This window comes from Corylus avellana, chromosome ca2 (genome assembly GCF_901000735.1).
Source record: "Corylus avellana chromosome ca2, CavTom2PMs-1.0".
Taxonomy (NCBI): Eukaryota; Viridiplantae; Streptophyta; class Magnoliopsida; order Fagales; family Betulaceae; genus Corylus; species Corylus avellana.
In genome coordinates this window covers 16,193,019-16,215,147 of record NC_081542.1, presented here as the reverse complement: position 1 = coordinate 16,215,147, position 22,129 = coordinate 16,193,019, and the positions used below count along the sequence as shown (strand labels likewise).

General features: G+C 34.7%; 4 protein-coding genes across 4 annotated transcripts; 2 read left to right on the top strand and 2 right to left on the bottom strand.

Annotated features, from left to right (window-relative positions):
* The first annotated feature begins 1,284 nt into the window (after positions 1 to 1,284).
* LOC132171769 (calvin cycle protein CP12-1, chloroplastic) lies at positions 1,285 to 1,881 on the top strand. Its single transcript, XM_059583166.1, has one exon. The coding sequence runs from the start codon at positions 1,383 to 1,385 to the stop codon at positions 1,776 to 1,778; it is 396 nt and encodes a 131-aa protein (XP_059439149.1). The 5' UTR covers positions 1,285 to 1,382; the 3' UTR covers positions 1,779 to 1,881.
* A 975-nt stretch (positions 1,882 to 2,856) lies between these two features.
* On the bottom strand, positions 2,857 to 5,084 carry LOC132172532 (large ribosomal subunit protein uL16). Its single transcript, XM_059584046.1, has 4 exons — positions 4,968 to 5,084; positions 3,739 to 4,240; positions 3,239 to 3,320; positions 2,857 to 3,088 (listed from the first exon to the last, which is right to left on the bottom strand). Exons 1-4 carry the CDS (start codon positions 4,975 to 4,977, stop codon positions 3,020 to 3,022), a joined length of 663 nt encoding a protein of 220 aa, XP_059440029.1. The 5' UTR covers positions 4,978 to 5,084; the 3' UTR covers positions 2,857 to 3,019.
* An 8,553-nt stretch (positions 5,085 to 13,637) lies between these two features.
* LOC132170660 (large ribosomal subunit protein uL16) lies at positions 13,638 to 15,847 on the top strand. Its single transcript, XM_059581723.1, has 4 exons — positions 13,638 to 13,749; positions 14,465 to 14,966; positions 15,384 to 15,465; positions 15,616 to 15,847. The coding sequence occupies exons 1-4, from the start codon at positions 13,740 to 13,742 to the stop codon at positions 15,682 to 15,684; spliced, it is 663 nt and encodes a 220-aa protein (XP_059437706.1). The 5' UTR covers positions 13,638 to 13,739; the 3' UTR covers positions 15,685 to 15,847.
* Positions 15,848 to 17,344: 1,497 nt separating this feature from the next.
* On the bottom strand, positions 17,345 to 18,517 carry LOC132171095 (bZIP transcription factor 53). Its single transcript, XM_059582319.1, has one exon. The coding sequence runs from the start codon at positions 18,023 to 18,025 to the stop codon at positions 17,588 to 17,590; it is 438 nt and encodes a 145-aa protein (XP_059438302.1). The 5' UTR covers positions 18,026 to 18,517; the 3' UTR covers positions 17,345 to 17,587.
* Between the last annotated feature and the right edge of the window lie 3,612 nt (positions 18,518 to 22,129).

Genomic DNA, 22,129 nt, shown 5'->3' with positions numbered 1-22,129 from the left:
GACCTCCTTTAGCCATTAGGATGATTTGGTCACTTCCAACCTAAAAATGTAGAGTGGTTAAACCATACCTATAGCCAAAATGATAGTTCAGCCACCCCCAATTAGCTCATTTGGTTGGTCCAACAATTTCTCACATTGGCTTCTTACGGGTGATGGGAGGTTTCTCAACAAGGATTCTCTTAATTTCATTTGAAATAGATAGTCATTGTCAATATTTAAAGTTGGTATATTTTATTATATTATTTACCTTTTTAAAAAAAAAGATGTGCTAACATTAACGTCATTTACATACATCGTTAGATGCACAAACTTTAAATCATGATCATGAAAAGAGTGGTCGACCACCCTTTTGGGAGTTATTACTCATCTTAAAAACTCTCAATTTAGCAGGAATTTGGATCCATCGAAATTCTTAGGGGAATTTTAGTTTCTAAAATTTCATATCTAGGCCATCCATTTTTCATTTAAGAGTCATTGTTCTGCCACGTGTCCCACTACTATTTATTATTTTATTAGTAGTGGGATATGTGACAGAACAATGATTATTGGATAAAAAATTGACGGCCTAAATTTGAAATTTCAAAAACTAAAATTTTCTAAAAATTTCAGTAGATTTTGATTCATTTAGTTGAGAAGGATAAGCCATTCTACCACCCAACTACCAAGAGGGGGCTTGTATCAGCAATAAAACGACGAGCCGATCATGAGAGCAGGAGTTCATGTTTAAAGCTGATATAGTTGATTTGTTAATGCTTTATAAATGATATTTTTTATTTTTAAAAAAAAATAAAAAATTGTGGCAACTAATTTTGAATATTTTGTGAATATTTTAAGTTTTTTTTAAAAAAAAATAAAAATGTTATTAAATAAATACATGCATGTATGCCAAAACATATGGCTTGGGAGCTGTAAAATAAATATCTTCTTAACATGTTGACGAGGTTGCGCCACACGTTGCTTCAAAAGATGTTTACGTGAGAGGAGATCGAGGTTAATTATCTCTTGAAAAGCACATTTATTTATTTCATTTTGGCTAAAAAAAACTAACACTAATTTGTTAAGACTTTCCAAGTGGAATTTGAAAACCTCTAAAAGCACGAAACTCCCACGAAAGCCAAAAATCCTTCGCTCTCATACCATACAAGGACGAAATTTCTTTGTTCTGTCTCTTTGAAAAGTGTGATATTTTTCTTCGAAATATCTCACACTGGGTGTGACGTGGGAGCTTAGAATTGGCTACCCCATGATAAGATGTGTGTGTTCATAAAACATTTCAGATTCCAATAATACTGCTTCCTGTTATCGTATCATAATCCATCCCCCATACATTACCTCACCACAATTCTACTACACCTACACCAACAAGAAGAAGAAGAAAAAGAATGGCAACAATAGCTGGAGTAAACCTGTCGACCCCAAGAGTCATGGCCAAGGCCGCGGACTCGCCAAAGGCCCAGCCCATGATGATCAAGGGGCTCTGGCTCAGCCACCCTTGGAAGAGGTCGGCCCAGTTGGGCGGAGCCGGTCGGATGCACGTCAGACCCCTGGCTGCAGCACCCGACAAGATAACGGACAAGGTGGTGGAGAGCATCAAGCAGGCCGAAGACGCGTGCTCCGATGACCCGGTGAGCGGCGAGTGCGTTGCGGCTTGGGACGAGGTGGAGGAGCTGAGCGCGGCGGCTAGCCATGCACGTGACCGGCAGAAAGAATCCGACCCGTTGGAGGCCTACTGCAAGGACAACCCGGAGACCGACGAGTGCCGCACCTACGAGGACTGAAGGGTTTAGATTGATAATCATGTTTACGTTTTATATCCTCTTTGTAATTGCATGGGATTAGACGAATATGGTTTATTTATTATATTATGAAAACTTTCTGTTACTCGCTTTGTTTACTACACTATCACACCATACTATATTGTTAGATATAAAAAAATATATATATATTAAAAATAAAAAGCTTCTGTTTTGGTGTCTTTATATTTAGAAAATAATTAAAGCAAATGTTAAATTTAACTTTGATAAATGATATTTTTTGTGAATTTTGTTAAAAAATTAGAAAATGTTAAATATGAAAGAGCATGAGGGGGGTACTTTTATGCATTTCAATAGTGATTTGAGGAACACTGGCGTGCATAAACAGTGTGCACGCCAGTGTTCATATATTATTATTATTATTTTTACTATTTAAATAATATTTAAATATATATGAACACTAGCGTGTACACTGTTCATGCACGGCAATATTTCCTAAATCACTACTCGCCTTCCAACCCTACCTCACATAGCATCTTACAAAAATGCCAACTTAACAACAATTCTACCAAAAAAAGGCCCTTGTAATGTTTTGTTATAAAAAGGGCTTAAAATTGGAAATTAAATCTTGCAACGGAAAATAAAAAGCAGTAATGCATTCTTGCAACAACACTAATAAAGGTTAATTACAAAGAGTTTCTCGTTTACTGATCAGATAAAGGTCTACTAAGAAACTAAATAAATTGGGCATGATATATTAAAGGAAAAAATCCGCTTTACCTCATGAAGCTTAAGGAATTTTTTAATTTGAACCTCAAAGTTTAAAAATTGACAATATACACCTTAATGTTTTAAAAATTTTCAATTTAAACATTCCGTTACTAATTTCCGTAGACAAAAATCTATGAAATTATGTAAATACTCTCAGGCTTTATTTATTTATTTTTTTTATTTTCGTCCAATTTAACAAAAATTAGTAATTGAAATTTTTTGAAACATTATGCGTATACATTGCCAATTTTTAAAGTTTAAGGTTCAAATTAAAAAACTCCTGAATGGATTTTTCCCTGTATTAAACCTTTAGCAAAATAAGAAACTTGAATAATTTCAAAGATCAAATTAATTCAAACATTAAGCGAAACTTGAACAATCTCCAAACAACCATCATGAAAATTCCACAACACTTGATCCATTACAAAAGCAAAGGGGAACTTCAGGTAAATGCTAAAACAGTACTCAAAACTACAGGATAATCAAAATATATCCTAAGCAATAGCATCCAAAAATGCTCTTCCAGGTTGACGCCTAGCCAAAGGTCCATGGCATCCAAGAAGCTGCAAGATTGAAAAAAACCATTGTTGGTATGAATATCATGATATTTACAATAATGAAATTAACATGATTTGAATACCATATTAACAAAACTCAGTCACTACGCTTTCAAATAAAAAATGGATGCAGTGACTTCATCAGCAAACACAAACCTTGGCATTAACACCATCTGGCAAAATTCGATTCTCAGATTTGAACCTCAGATAATCAGTTCTGGAGAACTTTGTAAAACCCCTGAAAAATATCACCATATAAACAATAAGGTATAAGTTTGGAGTTCTATGGCGGCAAAGTGGGTGTTGATTAAGCTACCTGATGAGAGAGAGAGAGAGAGAGAGAGAGAGAGAAAGAGACCAACTACTTGCACAGAAATTTCAGATTGGCAAGCAACAGAGATTCCTGACAGTATATGACATTCAAAATAAAACAAACATAACAACATCACCTAGGAAACAGGCCTAATCCCAAAAGGCTTGATCAAAAGAAAAACCAAATTGTATAAGTGGAAAAAAAAAACTAGTACTGTAAACTACAGCCTATAGATATGATATTTATCTCAGTGATCAAAGTGACATAATTCCACAAGTCCTAAAGGACCCATAGAGGCGCTTTAATAATAACAACTCAAAACAGAATGAATATGTCCACATACCACTTCCTGCTGACAATGATCTTCTGACGACCCGGAAACTTAAATTTTGCACGGCGCAAGGCCTCCTGTGCGTGATGGCTGTTGTTGTCCTTGCAACGAACAGAGAGAAGAACTTGGCCGATGCTCACCCTCGCGCAAGTGCCCTGTGGTTTCCCAAATGCACCTCTCATCCCAGTCTGAAGCCTATCAGCTCCAGCACATGAAAGCATCTTGTTAATACGCAGGACATGGAAAGGGTGCACCCTGACACGCAAGTGGAACGCATCTTTCCCAGCAAATTTGGCCATATATTTGTTGCAAGCAATACGTGCAGCCTCAAGAGCTTCACTTGAAACGTTTTCCTTCTCCCATGACACCAAATGAACACAGAAAGGAAACTCATCAACTCCTTTCTTTTTCATTCCTACATCGTAAATCCTGATCTTGGGGTCGGGTACACCACGGCAATACCGTGATTTTGGGTATGGTTTGTTCTTGATCTGGCGATAACACCTGGCAGGTCCTGCAAGACAAAACACATTAATAGAAGAACCAGTGAAACAGCATCACCTACTACCCAGCAAACATAAGCTACTAGAAAAGGTTTGAAACTCTAGAACTAATCAGATTTGAAAGCATGACAACAATTCTATGAAAAATTAAAAAAAATTAACACTTTCAAATAAATAATTTTAAACTTTCAAATAAAACAATGCTCAGAGTAAGAAGCACAAACCACATCACATAAACCCAATCATCTTACGGACTATAGATACCAAGAGTGAATAGCCACTAACAGCAGAGAACATGTCCTGTCCTTTATTTTAAGCAATCCATGAATAATTTCTACTTCAATAGAATTTTATTTAGATTTTTTTCTTTACAACATACATATTAACTTGTGAGAGAAATGACAAAGAAACAGAACCCAGCAGAAATGAATCTACAATCTTGTGTTCATTTTCAACGAACACCCAAAAGTGTCCATTCTTTATCTATCCCTTGAACTTACACACCTCGTGAAACAAATTCTTTAACAGCCAATCAGCCTGTGGTACTTTAGCATAACATATGAACAAAATCTAAAAGCCATGGCTTCCTCAAAATCACAACGACCATCCGTAACAACCAAACATCTCCGTAAGTGAAAGAGCGAATAGAACTAAAGCTTAACGAAACATTGTTCGAGTCAAAACCATAATTAAAAATAATGAAACCACACAGATCTACATCGAGAGAGAGAAACTTACTCCTCCCCATCTCTGATTCCTCTGCGGCTGCCGGCTGTAACCCTAAAGGAATAATAAGAAGAGGAGCTGACGGATCACGGGATGGAGTTTAGACGCGGTGGTCCAATAGCCCACTTTAAAAGCCCATCCCACGAACTCTTCACGAATTGGACGCGGCTCTTCTTTTCATTTTATATTACAATTTTTCTTTTCGTAAAACTCTTTTGGTTACACAGTGTTTTTATCCATTAAAAAATTGCTAGATTTATAAGTATTTTATAACTTATATTAATTAATACGTATTAGACAGTGTTAAGAGGGTCGGGATCCCCTTGAATTAGAAGGAAATTCGAGAATTTCGAATTCATGGTCAGGATCTCTTTAAAGAGATCCAACGACTACAATCATGTCACATGTCCCACTAAATAAAAAATAATAAAATATTATTTCATGTTTTTAAAAAAAATTAAAAAATATATATATATTTATTTTTGTTGGCACTTGGGGGTAGCCGAACTACTTCCAAGGGCCACCCCAAGGACCCCCAAAAATTAAATTTTTGGGTTTTGCCTTAAGGAGTGGCCGAACCACCCCCTGGGCCATGAGCCACCCCCAATCGGCCCTTGGGGGTGGCTCCGACCACCCCATGGGTCAGATGGGGTTGTCGGCCACCCCATATTTTTTTATTATTAGTTTTATTTTTACAATTTAAATAATAAAATATTATTTTTTTAATTAGTGGGACACGTGGCAGTTTGTAGACCCTTATATGAGATTTGATGGCCAAGATTTCAAAAAAAAAAATTAATGAGCAATTCTCTAGCTATTGTTGGGGATCCCGATCCTGTATAATTGTACAATAGAATGACCTACTTATAGTTGAATAAGGCCCTAAAAGAAAGGAAATATAATAATTACAAAATCACATAAAATCAGCATATTTACAATAATGAATTCAATATCAAATATTTCAATAATATATGTGGAGAATATTTCCGTAATATATTGAGAATATATGAGAATATTTGGTCACATAAATATTACGGAAATAAAATATTCTAACATCCTCCTTCAAACTCTATGGGACAAAGCCAACTTGAGTTTGGAGATAAGATTATTGAGTCGTCCCGGTGGATGAGATTTGGTAAAATATCAGTTAATTGATCTGCAGCGGTGACGGGAATGAAGTTGTAAAATATCATGCTGAAGATGATGCCGGATGAAATGACAATCAATCTTAATATGTTTTGTGCGCTCAAGAAAAACATCATTATGAACAATCTGTATGACACTTTGATTGTCACAATGGATAGGAGAACTAGTGGGCTGATGAACACCCATGTCAGATAAAAGCCATCGTAACGAGAGAAATTCAGATGTGGTGTCAGCAAGAACACGATACTCAGCTTCAGTACTAGATTGAGCAACAACAAATTGTTTCTTACTGTGCCATGAAATTAAAGAAGTTCCAAGTATGAAAACAATATCCAGTGATGGAGCGACGATTAGTGGGATCACTAGCCCAATCAGCATCAGAGTAGGCCCGGAGCTCAAGAGATGAATGAGAAGAGAAGTGAAGACCATGAAACATAGTACTCTTGACATAGCGCAAAATGCGAAGAACAACAACATAATGAGTAGATCAAGGTGCACTCATAAATTGACTCACCAAATGAATAGCATAGGCAATATTAGGCTGCGTAACAATAAAATAAATGAGACTACCTACTAGCTGCCTGTAGAGAGTAGCATTTGATAAAGGCTTACATCCGTGGCTAGAAATTTGACATTGATATCAAAGAGGCTACTCGTTGTTTTACTGTCTGTCAGACCTGCTCAAGAAAGTAGACCAGATGTATATTTGGCTTGAGAGAGATAATAACCATCATTACTCGAAGTAACCTCATGACTAAGGAAGTAGCTGAGTGTCCCCAAGTCCTTCATTTCAGTAATTTTCGAATTCATGGTCAGGATCTCTTTGAAGAGCGCGAATGCCTGAAATGTCATCACCAATAATAATCATATCATCTACATAGAGAAGAATAAGGATAGTACTAGTACCAGTAGTTCGAAGAAAGAGGGTTGAGTCATATGAACTATAAACAAAGCCTTGTTGAGCAACCACAGAACTAAATTTGGCAAACCAAGCACGAGGAGCCTGTTTGAGACCATAAAGTGTCCGACGAAGTCTACAAACTTTGTGTGGCGGATGGTGATAGCCAGGTGGAGGGTGTATATAGACTTCTTCTGTAAGATCACCATTGAGGAATGCGTTTTTAACATCCATCTGAAATAACTGCCAATGACGAACATCAGCAACTGCAAGTAAGGATCTAATAGAGGTCAGTTTAGCAACATGAGTAAAAGTCTCATCGTAATCAATACCATACTCCTGGGCAAAGCCGCTAACCGGGTAGCGGTTAGCGGCTTTGGGATAACCGCTTTTTTGGGCTTTTTTTTTTTTTTGACAAATTTTGGGTTGGTTTTGGGCCGGTTTTGTGCTCACTTTAAACATTTTTTTTTGCTCATGTTAACCTTTTTTTTTTTTTTTTTCATGGCCATTTTAGCATTAAAAATTGTTATATACCAAAATCTTGTTAGCTACCTTCTACAAATCTAAACATCATATAATATACAAATAAAATTACAACAAAATCATCACTTCACTTGTAGTCTTATACACAACATAGAAATAAAATAAAACAAAAACAAGTTCATAAACTCACAAACAACCAAAAAAACCAACATGGTTGAACTTGAAGAAGCTTGAGTTCCAGTTCAATCAACCAAAAAAAGTTCATAGAAATTCAATCAACCAAAAAAAACTCATTTCAACCAACATTTTCGAAGAAATTCATGCCAATCCCCACCTGTGCAGAAATTGGAAAACATTAGCAAGTAGCATCTAGCATAAATAAATGAATAAATAATGAAATAATAACATTAATTACCATGACAATTCAATTAAATATTTATTCAGTCAAAAGATGATTCGGTCATTGAACTTGAAGCTTGAGGCTCATCTATAATAGAACAAGTTAAATGAATTAATAAGTAATGAAAAGTAAATGAATTTGCAAATTACTAATTTAAAAACATTTACCTATATCATCAAAGCTTTCCAAAAAATCATCAAACTCATCATGCCTTAAGCAGTCTAATAACCAGTTCTGTTTGCAAATCAAAGCCTCAACAGTAATTGGAGACAATGAACTCCTAAAGGAATCCAATACACGTCCACCAGTTCTAAATGCAGACTCAGATGCAACAGAAGAAGTAGGGATGGCCAATACATCACGAACTATCTTTGCGAGGATAAGGTGGTTGGATGCATGAATCTTCCACCAAGCCAAAATATCAAACTATTTTGTTTCTACTACAAGCCCATCATGTAAATACTGATCCAACTCGGACCTACACTGCAAATCATTCACTTTCTCAACATATTGGGAAAACATCTTTCTAAATTGCGTCTCGTTATCTTCCGAGTTATCACAAGCAACATTAACATAAACATCATTTGAACTTGTGATATTCACATCAACAAACAACGACCCCATATGAAACTTATTGTATTGGTTCATCAAACGTTTTAGAAAATCTTTCACAATTCCCTTTATCTTTTCTGCCCACTCAGACCCATTGCATCTTTCCAACCTAAACTTCAATGCCATCATCTTAGAATGAGGGTTAAGAATAAAAGCAACATAGATCATGAAGTTGATGTTATTCATATTCTCTCAATACTTTTCATACTTAAGTTTCATATTCATACTCACAACACTCAAGATAGGATCAAGACTAAGACACTCATCATTCAATGTATGCTAAATGATACAAAGTTGCATGAAATATGAGTTAGAGGTGGCATTAGTTGAACCTAAAAAGTAATAAAATAACTTAAATGAATTAATAAATAATATAAAGTAATTTGAATTTACAAATAACTAATTTATCAACATTTACCTAAAAACTTCAACGTGGCATCATAAAAAACCTTCAAAAATTTCACAAGTGCCATAACATTTTCCCAATCAATAATTGAAGGAACAATAAACAGATGGTCATCATCTTCACCTAGTAGGTCAAAAGCTTTTTGGTACTTCTCAACGGTGCTCAACATTAAATATGTAGAATTCCATCTAGTTGCAACATCTAAGCATACCATCTTCCCACATTTAATATTTTTTCGCACTATACAACCTTTAAACTTCGACATCCTTGCCGGTGAAGGTCTCACATATTTCACCAAATTCCTTATAATACCAACACAATCTTTCAAGTCATATATGCATCCCTTACAATAAGATTTAAAATATGGGCAGCACATTGCATGTGAATGAATTCACCTCCTAAAACAACTTTAGGCTTATTTTGCATCCTACCCTTTAAATGCTCAATCCCCCACTTATTGGCTGAGGCATTATCAACTGTAATAATGAAAACACTATCAATCCCCAACTCTAACAATGTAGCCTCCAACTTTATTCCAATAGATTCACCCTTATGATCGAAAATTTGGCAAAACTTGATTATTTTTTTATGCATTTTCCAATCATTGTCTATCAAGTGAGCAGTAACACACATGTAGCTCAAATTTTGAATAGATGTTCATGTATCGGTAGTTAAGCAAACCCTTTTACCACTCAAAAAACCATTCAACACAAGCTTTTCATTTTCATACATTTTCAAGCAATTTTTTTGTAGAGTAATACGACATGGTAATTTGAACCTAGGTTCAATTCCATTCAGTAATTTTCTAAATGAAGGACTATCAACTTGCTTAAAAGGCCTCTCACTTTCAATGAAATACTTGGTCAACAAAGTCCTACATCTTTCAGGATCATACTTTATGAATCCAACTTGGTTGCTAATAGCTTTTTTCCGCTGATTTCATAAGTGACATTTGCAATAGAGTTTGGCCTTTGGTTACTTTAGATTTTTTAAGTGGAGAGTTTTGACAATCGAAGGTAAGATGGGTCATCATGGATGACGTTCCATTTCTCCTATAGTGACACCCTATTAACCTTTGACAATAATTGCAACTAACTTTAGGGTTCTCCTTGTCAATAGGTTCCACTTTCTTAAAATGTTCCTACACAATAGACTGATTTATAGGTGGTCTTTTGGTTTGTTGTTGTTCAGAGTTGAGGGAAAAAAATGATTGGGTTTAAACATTTTCAGTAGAATCTATCTGAAGATGAGAGATACTTGTGTCTGTGGCCTTACTTGCATTACTCAAAGTATCATCCATCTGTTATTATATAGATAATAATGAGTAACAATAACATTTGCTTAATACATAGTAATTGTAAATAAACTCAGCAATAACATTTGTTAAATCAATTTTCTTACAAAAATATGGTCTGTTTTCTTTTATGATAAATGAACAAAAAATAAAGGAATGCAAAATTTAAAATCGGATATTTTCACTTTTATGTTGGTCTTATAAATTGCAATCACCTTAAAAGTAAAGTTTTAACAGAGACCCAAATTTCTGAGATCGAGTGTAAGCTACCAAGGGATCAATTTGGATACACTTAGGGCCCAGAACATGGAATCTTGGCCATTCTTCAACCAAGTATATGCAATTTACTATGTCATTGTGTTTAACTTCTGCTTATTTTTCTTTCTTACATTTGTGTTTTGACCATGATTATTTAGTACAAGCATTGACATTGAGTTATATTATGAAAGTTGCTTTGACTAAAATATTTTTATTCACCTTATACCTCTTTAACTATAATGCTCCTACTTAAATAAAAAATGCAAAGTCTTGCATAACATTCTAACATATGTTGTTATAGATCTAAAGATATATACCATACGAAAAATTGAAAATGAAAAAGTGAAAACTTTATTTGATAAGTGTTTTAGAGGTTTCAGAGTTGCCCCTAATTGATCACCGTGAGCATGAAAAACAGCCAAACTATACTTTATTTTGTCATCTCACAACTGACAACATTGCCCTAATAATGTTGAACATAGCATTTAAAAGCTCATTTTTACAGCTACTAACGAATCAAATTTCAAACGGTGAGATATTGAAATAAATTCTAAAATTCCAAACGAAAATAAAACAAAGAAATCAAACAATAAACATTTTCTTGTGTAAATGGTGTAAGCGTATCAAATCAAAATCAAGTTACTAAACTTATCTTGCTTGGTGACGAGAAATGGCGAGTTGAGAGAGGGAGCGACGAGAGACGGTGTGAGACTGTGAGTGAGAGTGAGAGGCGTGAGATGGTGAAAGACTGAGAGTGAGAGGCGTGAGAGGTGAAAGGTGAGCAGCTAGAAAAAAAATCATTATAGGTAAAATCTAACACACCCCAAAATTGAAAATCTAATCTCAAATATTCGGGACAAAATACCTAAAAATGATCACTGAGGTAGAAAGAACGACGCACTGCTGTAGAGAAGGTTGAGCAGCCGAGAGGTAGAGAACTCAAACAAGAAAAAATAAAGTGTGTTATGTAAAATTGAACAAACCCCCAAAATCGAACATCTAACATCAGAGATTCATGAAAAAATACCTATTAATGGATTTGGGGATTATAGAACCTAACTCACACGCTTACGCCTGGGCCTGATTTGAAGAAACTTAGCTCCGGCTTCGTGCTCTGATGCGTCAAGGAAGTTGTGCTCTGTGGCGTTGTGGCAGTCGTGAGAGGTGAGGCTTGAGAGGCAGAGGCAAGGAGGCTGAGAAATTGTAGAAATAAGTTTAGGGTTCGAAAAATTAGAAAGAGATGAATATATAGAAGATCAAAATGACGTTGTTTTACACTTCTATATTATATATATAATAAAAATATAAAACCTAAAAAAAAGTCGAGGTTTGGGAGAATTGAAACCAGGAATCCTGGGTGAAAGAGGGGCATAATTACCACTATGCTACAACGACTTATTGTTATTATTATTATATATATAAAAGGGTTAGCGGGTAGCATTAGTGGTTGCGGTTAGGTGATTTTAAATTTCACCCCTAGTTAATTGATCTGCAGACTCAGATCTCAACAAACGAGTTTATATAGGCTCCAATCGTGTCAAACCCGCTAACCCGTTTAGCTAAACGGGTCGTGTTCGTGTTTCGAGTAATTGGGTCGCGGGTCCTAATCGGGTCTACCCGATTACCCGTTTTGCCAGCCCTAACAACAACTGCAAGTAAGGATCTAACAAAGGTCAGTTTAGCAACATGAGTAAAAGTCTCATCGTAGTCAATATCATACTCCTGAGCAAAGCCTTTCACAACAAGACGAGCGTTATAGCGTTCCACAGATTCATCTGCACGAGTCTGTATTTTATAAACCCACTTACATCACATTGCAAACTTCCTAGGAGGCAAATCCACCAAGTCTCATGTATGGGTTTTAAAAATTGTCTAAAACTTATTTGTTATTCTCTAAGAAGAGGAGCTGAAACGATGGAGCTATAGACCCAGTGGTCCAAAACCCTAATACATGTTGCCCACCTTCATTAATTAATAGCCCAGCCCACAAAATCTTCACGAGTTGGACCCGGCTCTTCCCCCATTATGTGGATTCCTTTGCGGCTGCAACCTGAAGAACCCTGAAGGAATAAGAAGAGGAGTTGACGGGATGGAGCTTTAGATGTGGTGGTCCAAAACCCTAATACGTGTAGCCCAATTGACAATGTCCTCCTCAAACTTTCAATTGTGACAATCACCCGGTAGTTTGGGGGGGTATGTGGACTTTACCCTAAATTATTTTGATTGTATCGCCCATCAAGCACTATTTGCTACTTAAAGAATATTATAAGATTCATATAAAATTAGCTTGTAAATTTTTTTGAAAAATATATGTTTGAAAGAAAAAAAGCTTGGGTAGTGTTCATAATCGAAGCAAAAAAGTAAACACTTCCGCTATATATATACTTTATTCCATGATTACTATGTGTGTGTGTGTTTGTATCTATTCTATGATTGTTTATTTGTTGTTAATCAATGGTTGTTTCCTATGTAATTGTAATTTAAATTTAAAAATTTAGATTCTTAAATCACAATGCCAAAATTAAAATCTATCTATCCAAAATAGAGGAAGGTGGCATTTCAAAAAGTAATAAACCGTTAAATTTTAATGACAAAACTTCAAATCTTAAAGGGTTGCTAAATAATATAATTCTAAAACTCTAATTGTGAAAATCTAACGATTGCAGCTAAATTTTTTTGGCCACCCCAACGACCAAAATTCCAAAAAAAAGAAAAAGAAAAATGGGTTTGGACCTTGGGGGTGGCTTCGATTCCAAAAACAAAGAAAAATGGGTTTGGCCATTGGGGTGGTCCGGCCACCCCAAATGGCCAAATAAAAAAATAAAATTATTTTTTTTTTATTTTTTTTAAAATGGTTAAATAATATTTTATTATTTTTTATTTAGTAGGACACGTGACATGATTGTAGTCGTTGGGTCTCTTTAAAGAGATCCGGACCATGAATTCAAAATTCTCGAATTCCCTTCTAATTCGAGGGGATCCCGACCCTTTGAACACTGTCTAATACGTATTAATTAATATAAGTTATAAAATACTTATAAATCTAGCAATTTTTTAATGGATAAAAACACTGTGTAACCAAAAGAGTTTTACGAAAAGAAAAATTGTAATATAAAATGAAAAGAAGAGCCGGGTCCAACTCGTGAAGAGTTCGTGGGATGGGCTTTTAAAGTGGGCTATTGGACCACCGCGTCTAAACTCCATCCCGTGATCCGCCAGCTCCTCTTCTTATTATTCCTTTAGGGTTACAGCCGGCAGCCGCAGAGGAATCAGAGAATTCGCACGCCATGGGGAGGAGTAAGTTTCTCTCTCTCGATATAGATCTGTGTTGTTCCATTATTTTTAATTATGGTTTTGACTCGAACAATGTTTCGTTAAGCTTTAGTTCTATTCGCTCTTTCACTTACGGAGATGTTTGGTTGTTACGGATGGTCGTTGTGATTTTGAGGAAGCCATGGCTTTTAGATTTTGTTCATATGTTATGCCAAAGTACCACAGGCTGATTGGCTGTGAAAGAATTTGTTTCACGAGGTGTGTAAGTTCAAGGGATAGATAAAGAATGGACACTTTTGGGTGTTTCTTGAAAATGAACACAGGATTGGAGATTCATTTCTGCTGGGTTCTGTTTCTTTGTCTTTTCTCCCACAAGTTAAATATGTACGTTGTAAAGAAAAAAATCTAAATAAAATTCTATTGAAGTAGAAATTATTTATGGATTGCTTAAAATAAAGGACAGGACATGTTCTATGCTGTTAGTCGCTATTCACTCTTGGTATCTATAGTTCGTAAGATGATGTGGTTTGTGCTTCTTACTCTGAGCATTGTTTTATATGAAAGTTTAAAATTATTTATTTGAAAGTGTTAATGTTTTTTAATTTTTCATAGAATTGTTGTCATGCTTTCAAATCTGATTAGTTCTAGAGTTTCAAACCTTTTCTAGTAGCTTATGTTTGCTGGGTAGTAGGTGATGCTGTTTCACTGGTTCTTCTATTAATGTGTTTTTGTCTTGCAGGACCTGCCAGGTGTTATCGCCAGATCAAGAACAAACCATACCCAAAATCACGGTATTGCCGTGGTGTACCCGACCCCAAGATCAGGATTTACGATGTAGGAATGAAAAAGAAAGGAGTTGATGAGTTTCCTTTCTGTGTTCATTTGGTGTCATGGGAAAAGGAAAACGTTTCAAGTGAAGCTCTTGAGGCTGCACGTATTGCTTGCAACAAATATATGGCCAAATTTGCTGGGAAAGATGCGTTCCATTTGCGTGTCAGGGTGCACCCTTTCCATGTCCTGCGTATTAACAAGATGCTTTCATGTGCTGGAGCTGATAGGCTTCAGACTGGGATGAGAGGTGCATTTGGGAAACCACAGGGCACTTGCGCGAGGGTGAGCATCGGCCAAGTTCTTCTCTCTGTTCGTTGCAAGGACAACAACAGCCATCACGCACAGGAGGCCTTGCGCCGTGCAAAATTTAAGTTTCCGGGTCGTCAGAAGATCATTGTCAGCAGGAAGTGGTATGTGGACATATTCATTCTGTTTTGAATTGTTATTATTAAAGCGCCTCTATGGGTCCTTTAGGACTTGTGGAATTATGTCACTTTGATCACTGAGATAAATATCATATCTATAGGCTGTAGTTTACAGTACTAGTTTTTTTTTTCCACTTATACAATTTGGTTTTTCTTTTGGTCAAGCCTTTTGGGATTAGGCCTGTTTCCTAGGTGATGTTGTTATGTTTGTTTTTATTTTGAATGTCATATACTGTCAGGAATCTCTGTTGTTTGCCAATATGAAATTTCTGTGCAAGTAGTTGGTCTCTTTCTCTCTCTCTCTCTCTCTCTCTCTCTCATCAGGTAGCTTAATCAACACCCACTTTGCCGCCATAGATCTCCAAACTTATACCCTATTGTTTATATGGTGATATTTTTCAGGGGTTTTACGAAGTTCTCCAGAACTGATTATCTGAGGTTCAAATCTGAGAATCGAATTTTGCCAGATGGTGTCAATGCCAAGGTTTGTGTTTGCTGATGAAGTCACTGCGTCCATTTTTTATTTGAAAGCTAAGTGACTGAGTTTTGTTAATATGGTATTCAAATCATGTTAATTTCATTATTGTAAATATCATGGTATTCATACCAACAAGGGTGTTTTTCAATCTTGCAGCTTCTTGGATGCCATGGACCTTTGGCTAGGCGTCAACCTGGTAGAGCATTTTTGGATGCTATTGCTTAGGATATATTTGGATTATCCTGTAGTTTTGAGTACTGTTTTAGCGTTTACCTGAAGTTCCCCTTTGCTTTTGTAATGGATCAAGTGTTGTGGAATTTTCATGATGGTTGTTTGGGGATTGTTCAAGTTTCGCTTAATGTTTGAATTAATTTGAGCTTTGAAATTATTCAAGTTTCTTATTTTGCTAAAGCTTTAATATACCATTACCATTACTCTTTGTAATTATAACCTTTATTAGTGTTGTTGCAAGAATGCATTACCACTTTTATTTTCCATTACAAGATTTAATTTCCAATTTTAAGCCCTTTCTATATAACGAACCTTTCAACCTTTAATATATTGTTATAATTTTTTACATAATTTGTAAATTTGATATAGATTTAGCACGTTGTTAGCGTGATTTATTGCATTATTTTATTTTTGTGAGGTTCTGAGTTTTTGACTGGAAAAAAAAAAAAAAGAGACACGGAAGGGTCTTCCAACCTTATCCGCATGATTGACTGATGAAAGGCAATTGCGTAAGCAACTTCACCTTTGTAGCTGTCATGCATCCCCAATATAGAAAAAAACAATGTTAAGAATGTTGCGTATGAGACAATGTGATGACTTTTTTGTAAGGGCAGATTTGGAGATGTTTATCAAAGTGGTGTGCCCACGGACCACGGTGGCTGCCTATGAAATCCGTACAGAATTGGGAAAGATTTTAATTAGGAGATAAAGAGACATTTATTGGTTGTTTGGATATTCCATGTTTTTTCTTTGCTCGGTTTACTAATGCTTTTTAAAGGTCCTTTTTAGCGTCTATATATATATATATATTTTACTGTTTTTGTTTTGAAAAAAAAAAAAAAAAACAGTAATAAATAATACCTTTTAGAAGTTTTTATTACTCAATTTGACTCGCCCATTTAGCTTTCCTCCTAATCATATTTGGTTTTTAAACAAAATTGCAATAAATATTTTGTCTGGGATTTTTTTTTGTTTCTTTTTTTTTTAAGTGAAGGTATAAAAACTTGAAAAAATAACATTTTAAAACAATAATCAAGAAAGTGCATTCTTAAGGGCGATTTTAAAGGGTGAAACACAAAAGAAGCAGCCAGGCTGACTGCCATGGATGCAACATGTGCTTCACCGATATTAACATCCACCAAACACATGCTTGATATTCCCATGCAGATCACTAAAGGACTGATGCAGCAATTGCCTTTTCATTTCGGATGGCCGCATTGGCTTTCAAATAACCCATTGAAGGAGGAGTATACACAAACTTTGTTCGAGTAAAGTTTTTTCATTTTTCATTGTAGCTCACCACGAACTAGAAGATGAAGAATCTCATCATAATTCGAATCCCGGTTGAAAAACACGCCTTATAAAACGAAAATCACTAATTCGAATCCCGTTCCTCTCTTGTGTGGACATAAGATGACAAAAAATGCTAACTTTTGCACCCATAACATGACAAATTGGATGACAAATTGGTTGCGAAGTTCGTAAAAATGCAAACTTTGCATTTACCATGTGACAAAATATGCTATTTTCCGATATTTTTGGGAGTCATTTCCCTATTTATTCCAAAATCTTTTAAATGTAGGTGCATTGTTGTTTGTTAAATACGAACGGCAGCTCGAATAAACTAAATACGGAACCAACGACAACGCCAAAATAATATTAAACTCTTTTCACATACCAAACAGAGAACCAAACCAAAACGACCACCATACACATATCAATCAAGCTCACGCTTCATAGCACACCCCATTATTTATCAAATTAACCCGACACCATCTAAAAAACCTAAACGACCATGTAAATCTACACGACAAAATGACTCAACCATGTAAATCTAGATAACAAAATGACTCGCACGAAATAGCTGGATGATTCCTAAGCATCATGATCGCTTTGATCAAAGCAGAAACATGTCAGCAGACGCCATGATCGGATGAATCGGACGGTGGAACTGCAACGGGTTCATCATCGGGTCGGGTATCTCCGGGATATCCACGTCGAATCCGCTCACCTCCTCGATGATCTGAAGGACACAGTTGAGGGACCGCAAGCGATCGGTCAACTCCAGAGCTTGAGCCCTGAGAACATTGTTACCGGACTCAATCGCCATATAGGCCTGCTCCTTGGCGTTGATGCTCTGCACCAGCTGAGAATTTGCGATTTGCAACTGGCTCACCTCGCCGGTCAGATCCTCCACCTGCTTCTGCTTCTTCATCCGGGACCGCCTAGCCGATTCGCGGTTCGAGAGCATCCTCTTCCTCTTCCTCTCATCGAACGTAGCGGATCTAGGGTCGCCGTCAGATCCAGAGCTCGCAGGTCGTTGAATCGAAGCCATTAGTATATTTTCCCCCAAAAAAAGTTACCAAATCGGGGTTATGAATTCTTAATTGAATGAATTAGGAAACGAAATTCGTGAAATTCACGGAGAATTAGGGTTCTACGAGTTAGACTACTACAAATTTGAGGAATAAGCAAACAGAAACAGATATTTTCAATTAGATCTGGAAATAATTCATGAGAAAACGTAGAACCAGTACAGAAACACAACAGAGAACGAGTGGACCAAACGAATTCGACGCATGAGGATGGCGTATGTCATACAAAATCTAAATTCATTGGGGTGATCGGAAGAGAAAACCCTAGATTTGAATCAGATCAGAGATTAGGATCCAAGATCTTAACCCAATCGAAAAACCAAACGGCCTTTGCAATTGCAAGAGAATCTAGATGAACAAAGAGGATAACGATCTTTCTTTCGCTCTTTGGAAGAGGGAAATGACGCGAAGATTAAGGAAATGGAGAAATATGAAGGGGAAAGAAGGTTTTTCCACGATCCGGAAAGGTGGCTTTATAGATGAAAAACGTGTACGGGTGTTGGTGGGTGAGGAAATATAATAATAATAAAAAATAAAGGGGTGGCGGATAATGGAGGTTTGGTGTCGGTGTCAAGGCTGGCGTGAGCGGTGACGACAGCTGGATCACGTTCAAGTCACCTCAACTACCCTTCCTCTTCTTTTTTATTCTGGTTTTATTTTGGAATATTCCTTTTCTAGAGAAGGTTAATTTATTTTTATATTATTATCTACATTTTTCTTAGATTTTAAAAATCAAGTAACTTTCTAAGTTTTTATTCAAATAAATTCAAATTAGTTTTTCTTTGTCTTTTTTCTGATATCATTTAAATTATATATATATTTTTTGCTAAACTAATAATAAATGGAGCAAAAGTGCTTGGATTTCTCTTGATTTACAGAACACCGAGAAAGTCGGCGCGTTTTATGAACTTTTTGGTGTGTTTGTCAAGGCTGTGTTTGGCAAAGAGTCAGATCGATCTAAAACTCAAAAAAAATTCTTTTCAAAATTAATTATAATATTTTTATTTTTTACATCACATTAATTATTTTTTATTATTATTTAAATAAAAAAATTACTATAAAATAAAATTTTTTATCTTTTTATACAAAATATTTTTACTTTTTTTCTCTCATATAAATCAAATCTATTATAATACAATTCCACTCACTTTTTTTATTTAATTGCCAAACACAGCCTAAAGGACTCAAAGAAACAACATTTTATTATTTCTAACTAAATTAACTTTAATATTCTTATTTTTTATATCACATCAATAACTTTTTATTCTTATTCAAATAAAAAAAAATTACTATAAATTTTTTTTTTTTTTTTTAACTTTCTCATATAAAATATTTTTACTTTTTTTCTTACATCAATCAAATCTACTATAGTTTTAATCCACTCACATTTTCGGATACTTTGGCAAACACACATAATTTATAAGATTTTTCTTTAAGAATTTAATTACAAATTATTGTATCGCCATCCCATCACCTTATATCTTTTACTAACAGCAAAATTGGATACAATAAATTATTAATGGACCCCACTCATACATCCCACTACGTGAAAAGTAATTTGCACATTTATACTCAAAGCAAATAATGTGAAATCATTTATAAAATTATATATACCATAAATTATGAATTATCATTTTTATATTGGAAGAGTATTTTTATCTCTTTAAAAAGTGAAAAAAATAAAAATACATTTACAATATAACTAACGAGATATTATCTAATTCAAATAAACTGAATAATATCTTAATGACCATCAAATAAATAGTATCAATTTCATTGAAAATGAAGATGATCATTTTCCAAAGCAACTCATTACATAAAAAATAACTTAATAATCCTCAAGAGGTAGTTAAATCGGTTGGGATCACGCTTAATGAAGCGGAGATCACTAATTCAAATTCTCATACCCCTTTTATGCGAACATGTAAAAAAAAAAAAAAAAACTTAATAATCAAAGGGATTTATGTCGGTGACATGACAAGCCTCAAAATATCATATTCAGGATCTTTTCATGTTGAAAGGAGTCTCTAAAGATAAGAATACACGCTTAGATATGCTCTTTATCTAAAAACTTTTTTCACCTAGTTAATTTGTGAAACATTTACTTACTCAAATATTGTAGTGTTCCTGATTCTTTCGGGTATCGACAAAATTGTTGAGACTATTTTATCAAGTAATGATATAAAGAGGATTAAAGTTATTTTAACTGTGATGTAACTTTTAAAATCACAATTAAATTTAAAATTATTATTACTGAATGTTAATTTATTGATAATTTTAAAAATTATATTACATTTGAGAGGACTCGAGAAAGATTTTAGTTCTCTTTATATCATTACTCATAGTTTATCTATTTGCAAGTTGCTGGCCACTTGTCCCACTATCAAAAAATTGCTCGAACATCATGAATAACTTGATTCCTATAAAAAAGTTGAAATCTAACTATCCCATATAAAGTTGGAAATAATCCAAAAGTCTCTATTTATGGACAAGAATCACAGATATGACACCACCAAACTTTCAACTTCCAAGTGTATTTACTTTGTGATGTTCTTTTTTTTAAAAGAAAAATAGTTTAATTTCCAAACTGAAAAATAAAAATAAAAATTAATATTCAATTGTTTCAGTTTTGCATAAATAATAAAAGGGTAATATATACAAGTTATACATCATAGACTCATTGTTAATAAATAAATATTTTATTTATATAAGTTGTGAGAAGCTGCCTAGTTTTATAATATTTTGATGATTAGAGAACTTGACTTTTACCAAACATAACTTTGTCCTTTCATTGAGATATTTTTAATTTATAAGTGGAATTCAAGGCATCTCATTGGCAAATATCCCTGCTTGAATCCAAAACTACCCAACAAGGAGTCCTTGATATTGTTGTCAACACCACAAATAAATGAATATAAAAAAGAATAATTACGTTTTCACAAGGTTGAAATGCATTTTAGAATAAATTAAGGAATCACTTGTCCACTCCACTTTTTCTTTTTTTAACTTTACTTTTACTTTCGGTTGAATTAAAAAGAACCTTATTCGGCGAGCACAAGCTCACAGATACAAGAAGGATAGGAATCCGTCCATAGACAGATAAGACTTTCCTGTCTAATGAATAAAGCTAATTTAGCTAATAAATGGGCCACTTTATTACATTGGCGGGGGACGCAATTGACTTTCCACTCCTGAAGATTATGCATCATGCTCCGCACGTCTCCCAGCACGTGTCCATACCTTCCAAGCCGATGACTCTCATTGTTAAGGCCATTGACTACTTCACATTTTGCAAACCGAGACGATGTCCACTCCACTTAGAGTAAATGAAAATGCATTTTGTTTTTTATTTTATCGGGATGAAAAGAAAAATATATTTCATCATCCAGATTTAACGGTGGGATGTGGTATTATATTTTTTTAGAATAAATTGGGGGACCATTATGCCCCTCCGCATAGAGTCAAGAAAAATGCATTTCACTCCAAAAAAAAAAAAGCCCCATTAATAAAAGTCCTACAATTCTTGGCGGAATTGTAAGAAAGGCCCGTCTGAGCAGGAAAGCCCCTCGGGTGGGCATACAGTTCAGGCAAAAAGCTTTTTTTTTTAGACATTTTCATTCAACGAGCTAAATGTTATTTTGATTAGCTTAAGGGTTTGTTTAGAATTGCGTTTGAAGAGTTTAAAAGTGTTTTTAACACTTAAATAGTCTGTTTTAAAAAAAGTATTTATTTGGTAAAAAAATTAAAAACACTTTTAAGGGTCTAAAAAGTCTTAAAATGACAAAAACGCGCTTTTGATAAAAGCTTAAAAATGAAGCTTTTGCTCAAAAGTTCTTTTTGACTTAAAAGCTCAATTTCTCAAACGCATTATCAAACATGCTCTAAATATTAAAATAAAAGAGCTGCTTCCCCTTAAGTAATTTGGAAAAATAGTTGGTGAGCCAAATGTAAAAACAATTTTTATTATTTTTATCTTTTTTTTAATATTCTTTCTAGCTAAAATAAATAGTTAAATGTAGGTGATATATATATATATATATATATTGTTTTAAAAAAATATTTTT

What these genes read in the sequence shown, in the direction of transcription:
- LOC132171095 (XM_059582319.1), bottom strand. Translation starts at nt 18,025, where the DNA reads ATGGCTTCGATTCAACGACCTGCGAGCTCTGGATCTGACGGCGACCCT.
- LOC132170660 (XM_059581723.1), top strand. An exon ending in ATCATTGTCAGCAGGAAGTG is followed by an intron (nt 14,967 to 15,383) that starts GTATGTGGACAT and finishes GATATTTTTCAG; the next exon opens with GGGTTTTACGAAGTTCTCCA. An exon ending in CAGATGGTGTCAATGCCAAG is followed by an intron (nt 15,466 to 15,615) that starts GTTTGTGTTTGC and finishes TCAATCTTGCAG; the next exon opens with CTTCTTGGATGCCATGGACC.
- LOC132171769 (XM_059583166.1), top strand. Translation starts at nt 1,383, where the DNA reads ATGGCAACAATAGCTGGAGTAAACCTGTCGACCCCAAGAGTCATGGCC.
- LOC132172532 (XM_059584046.1), bottom strand. An exon ending in ATCATTGTCAGCAGGAAGTG is followed by an intron (nt 3,321 to 3,738) that starts GTATGTGGACAT and finishes GATATTTTTCAG; the next exon opens with GGGTTTTACAAAGTTCTCCA. An exon ending in CAGATGGTGTTAATGCCAAG is followed by an intron (nt 3,089 to 3,238) that starts GTTTGTGTTTGC and finishes TCAATCTTGCAG; the next exon opens with CTTCTTGGATGCCATGGACC.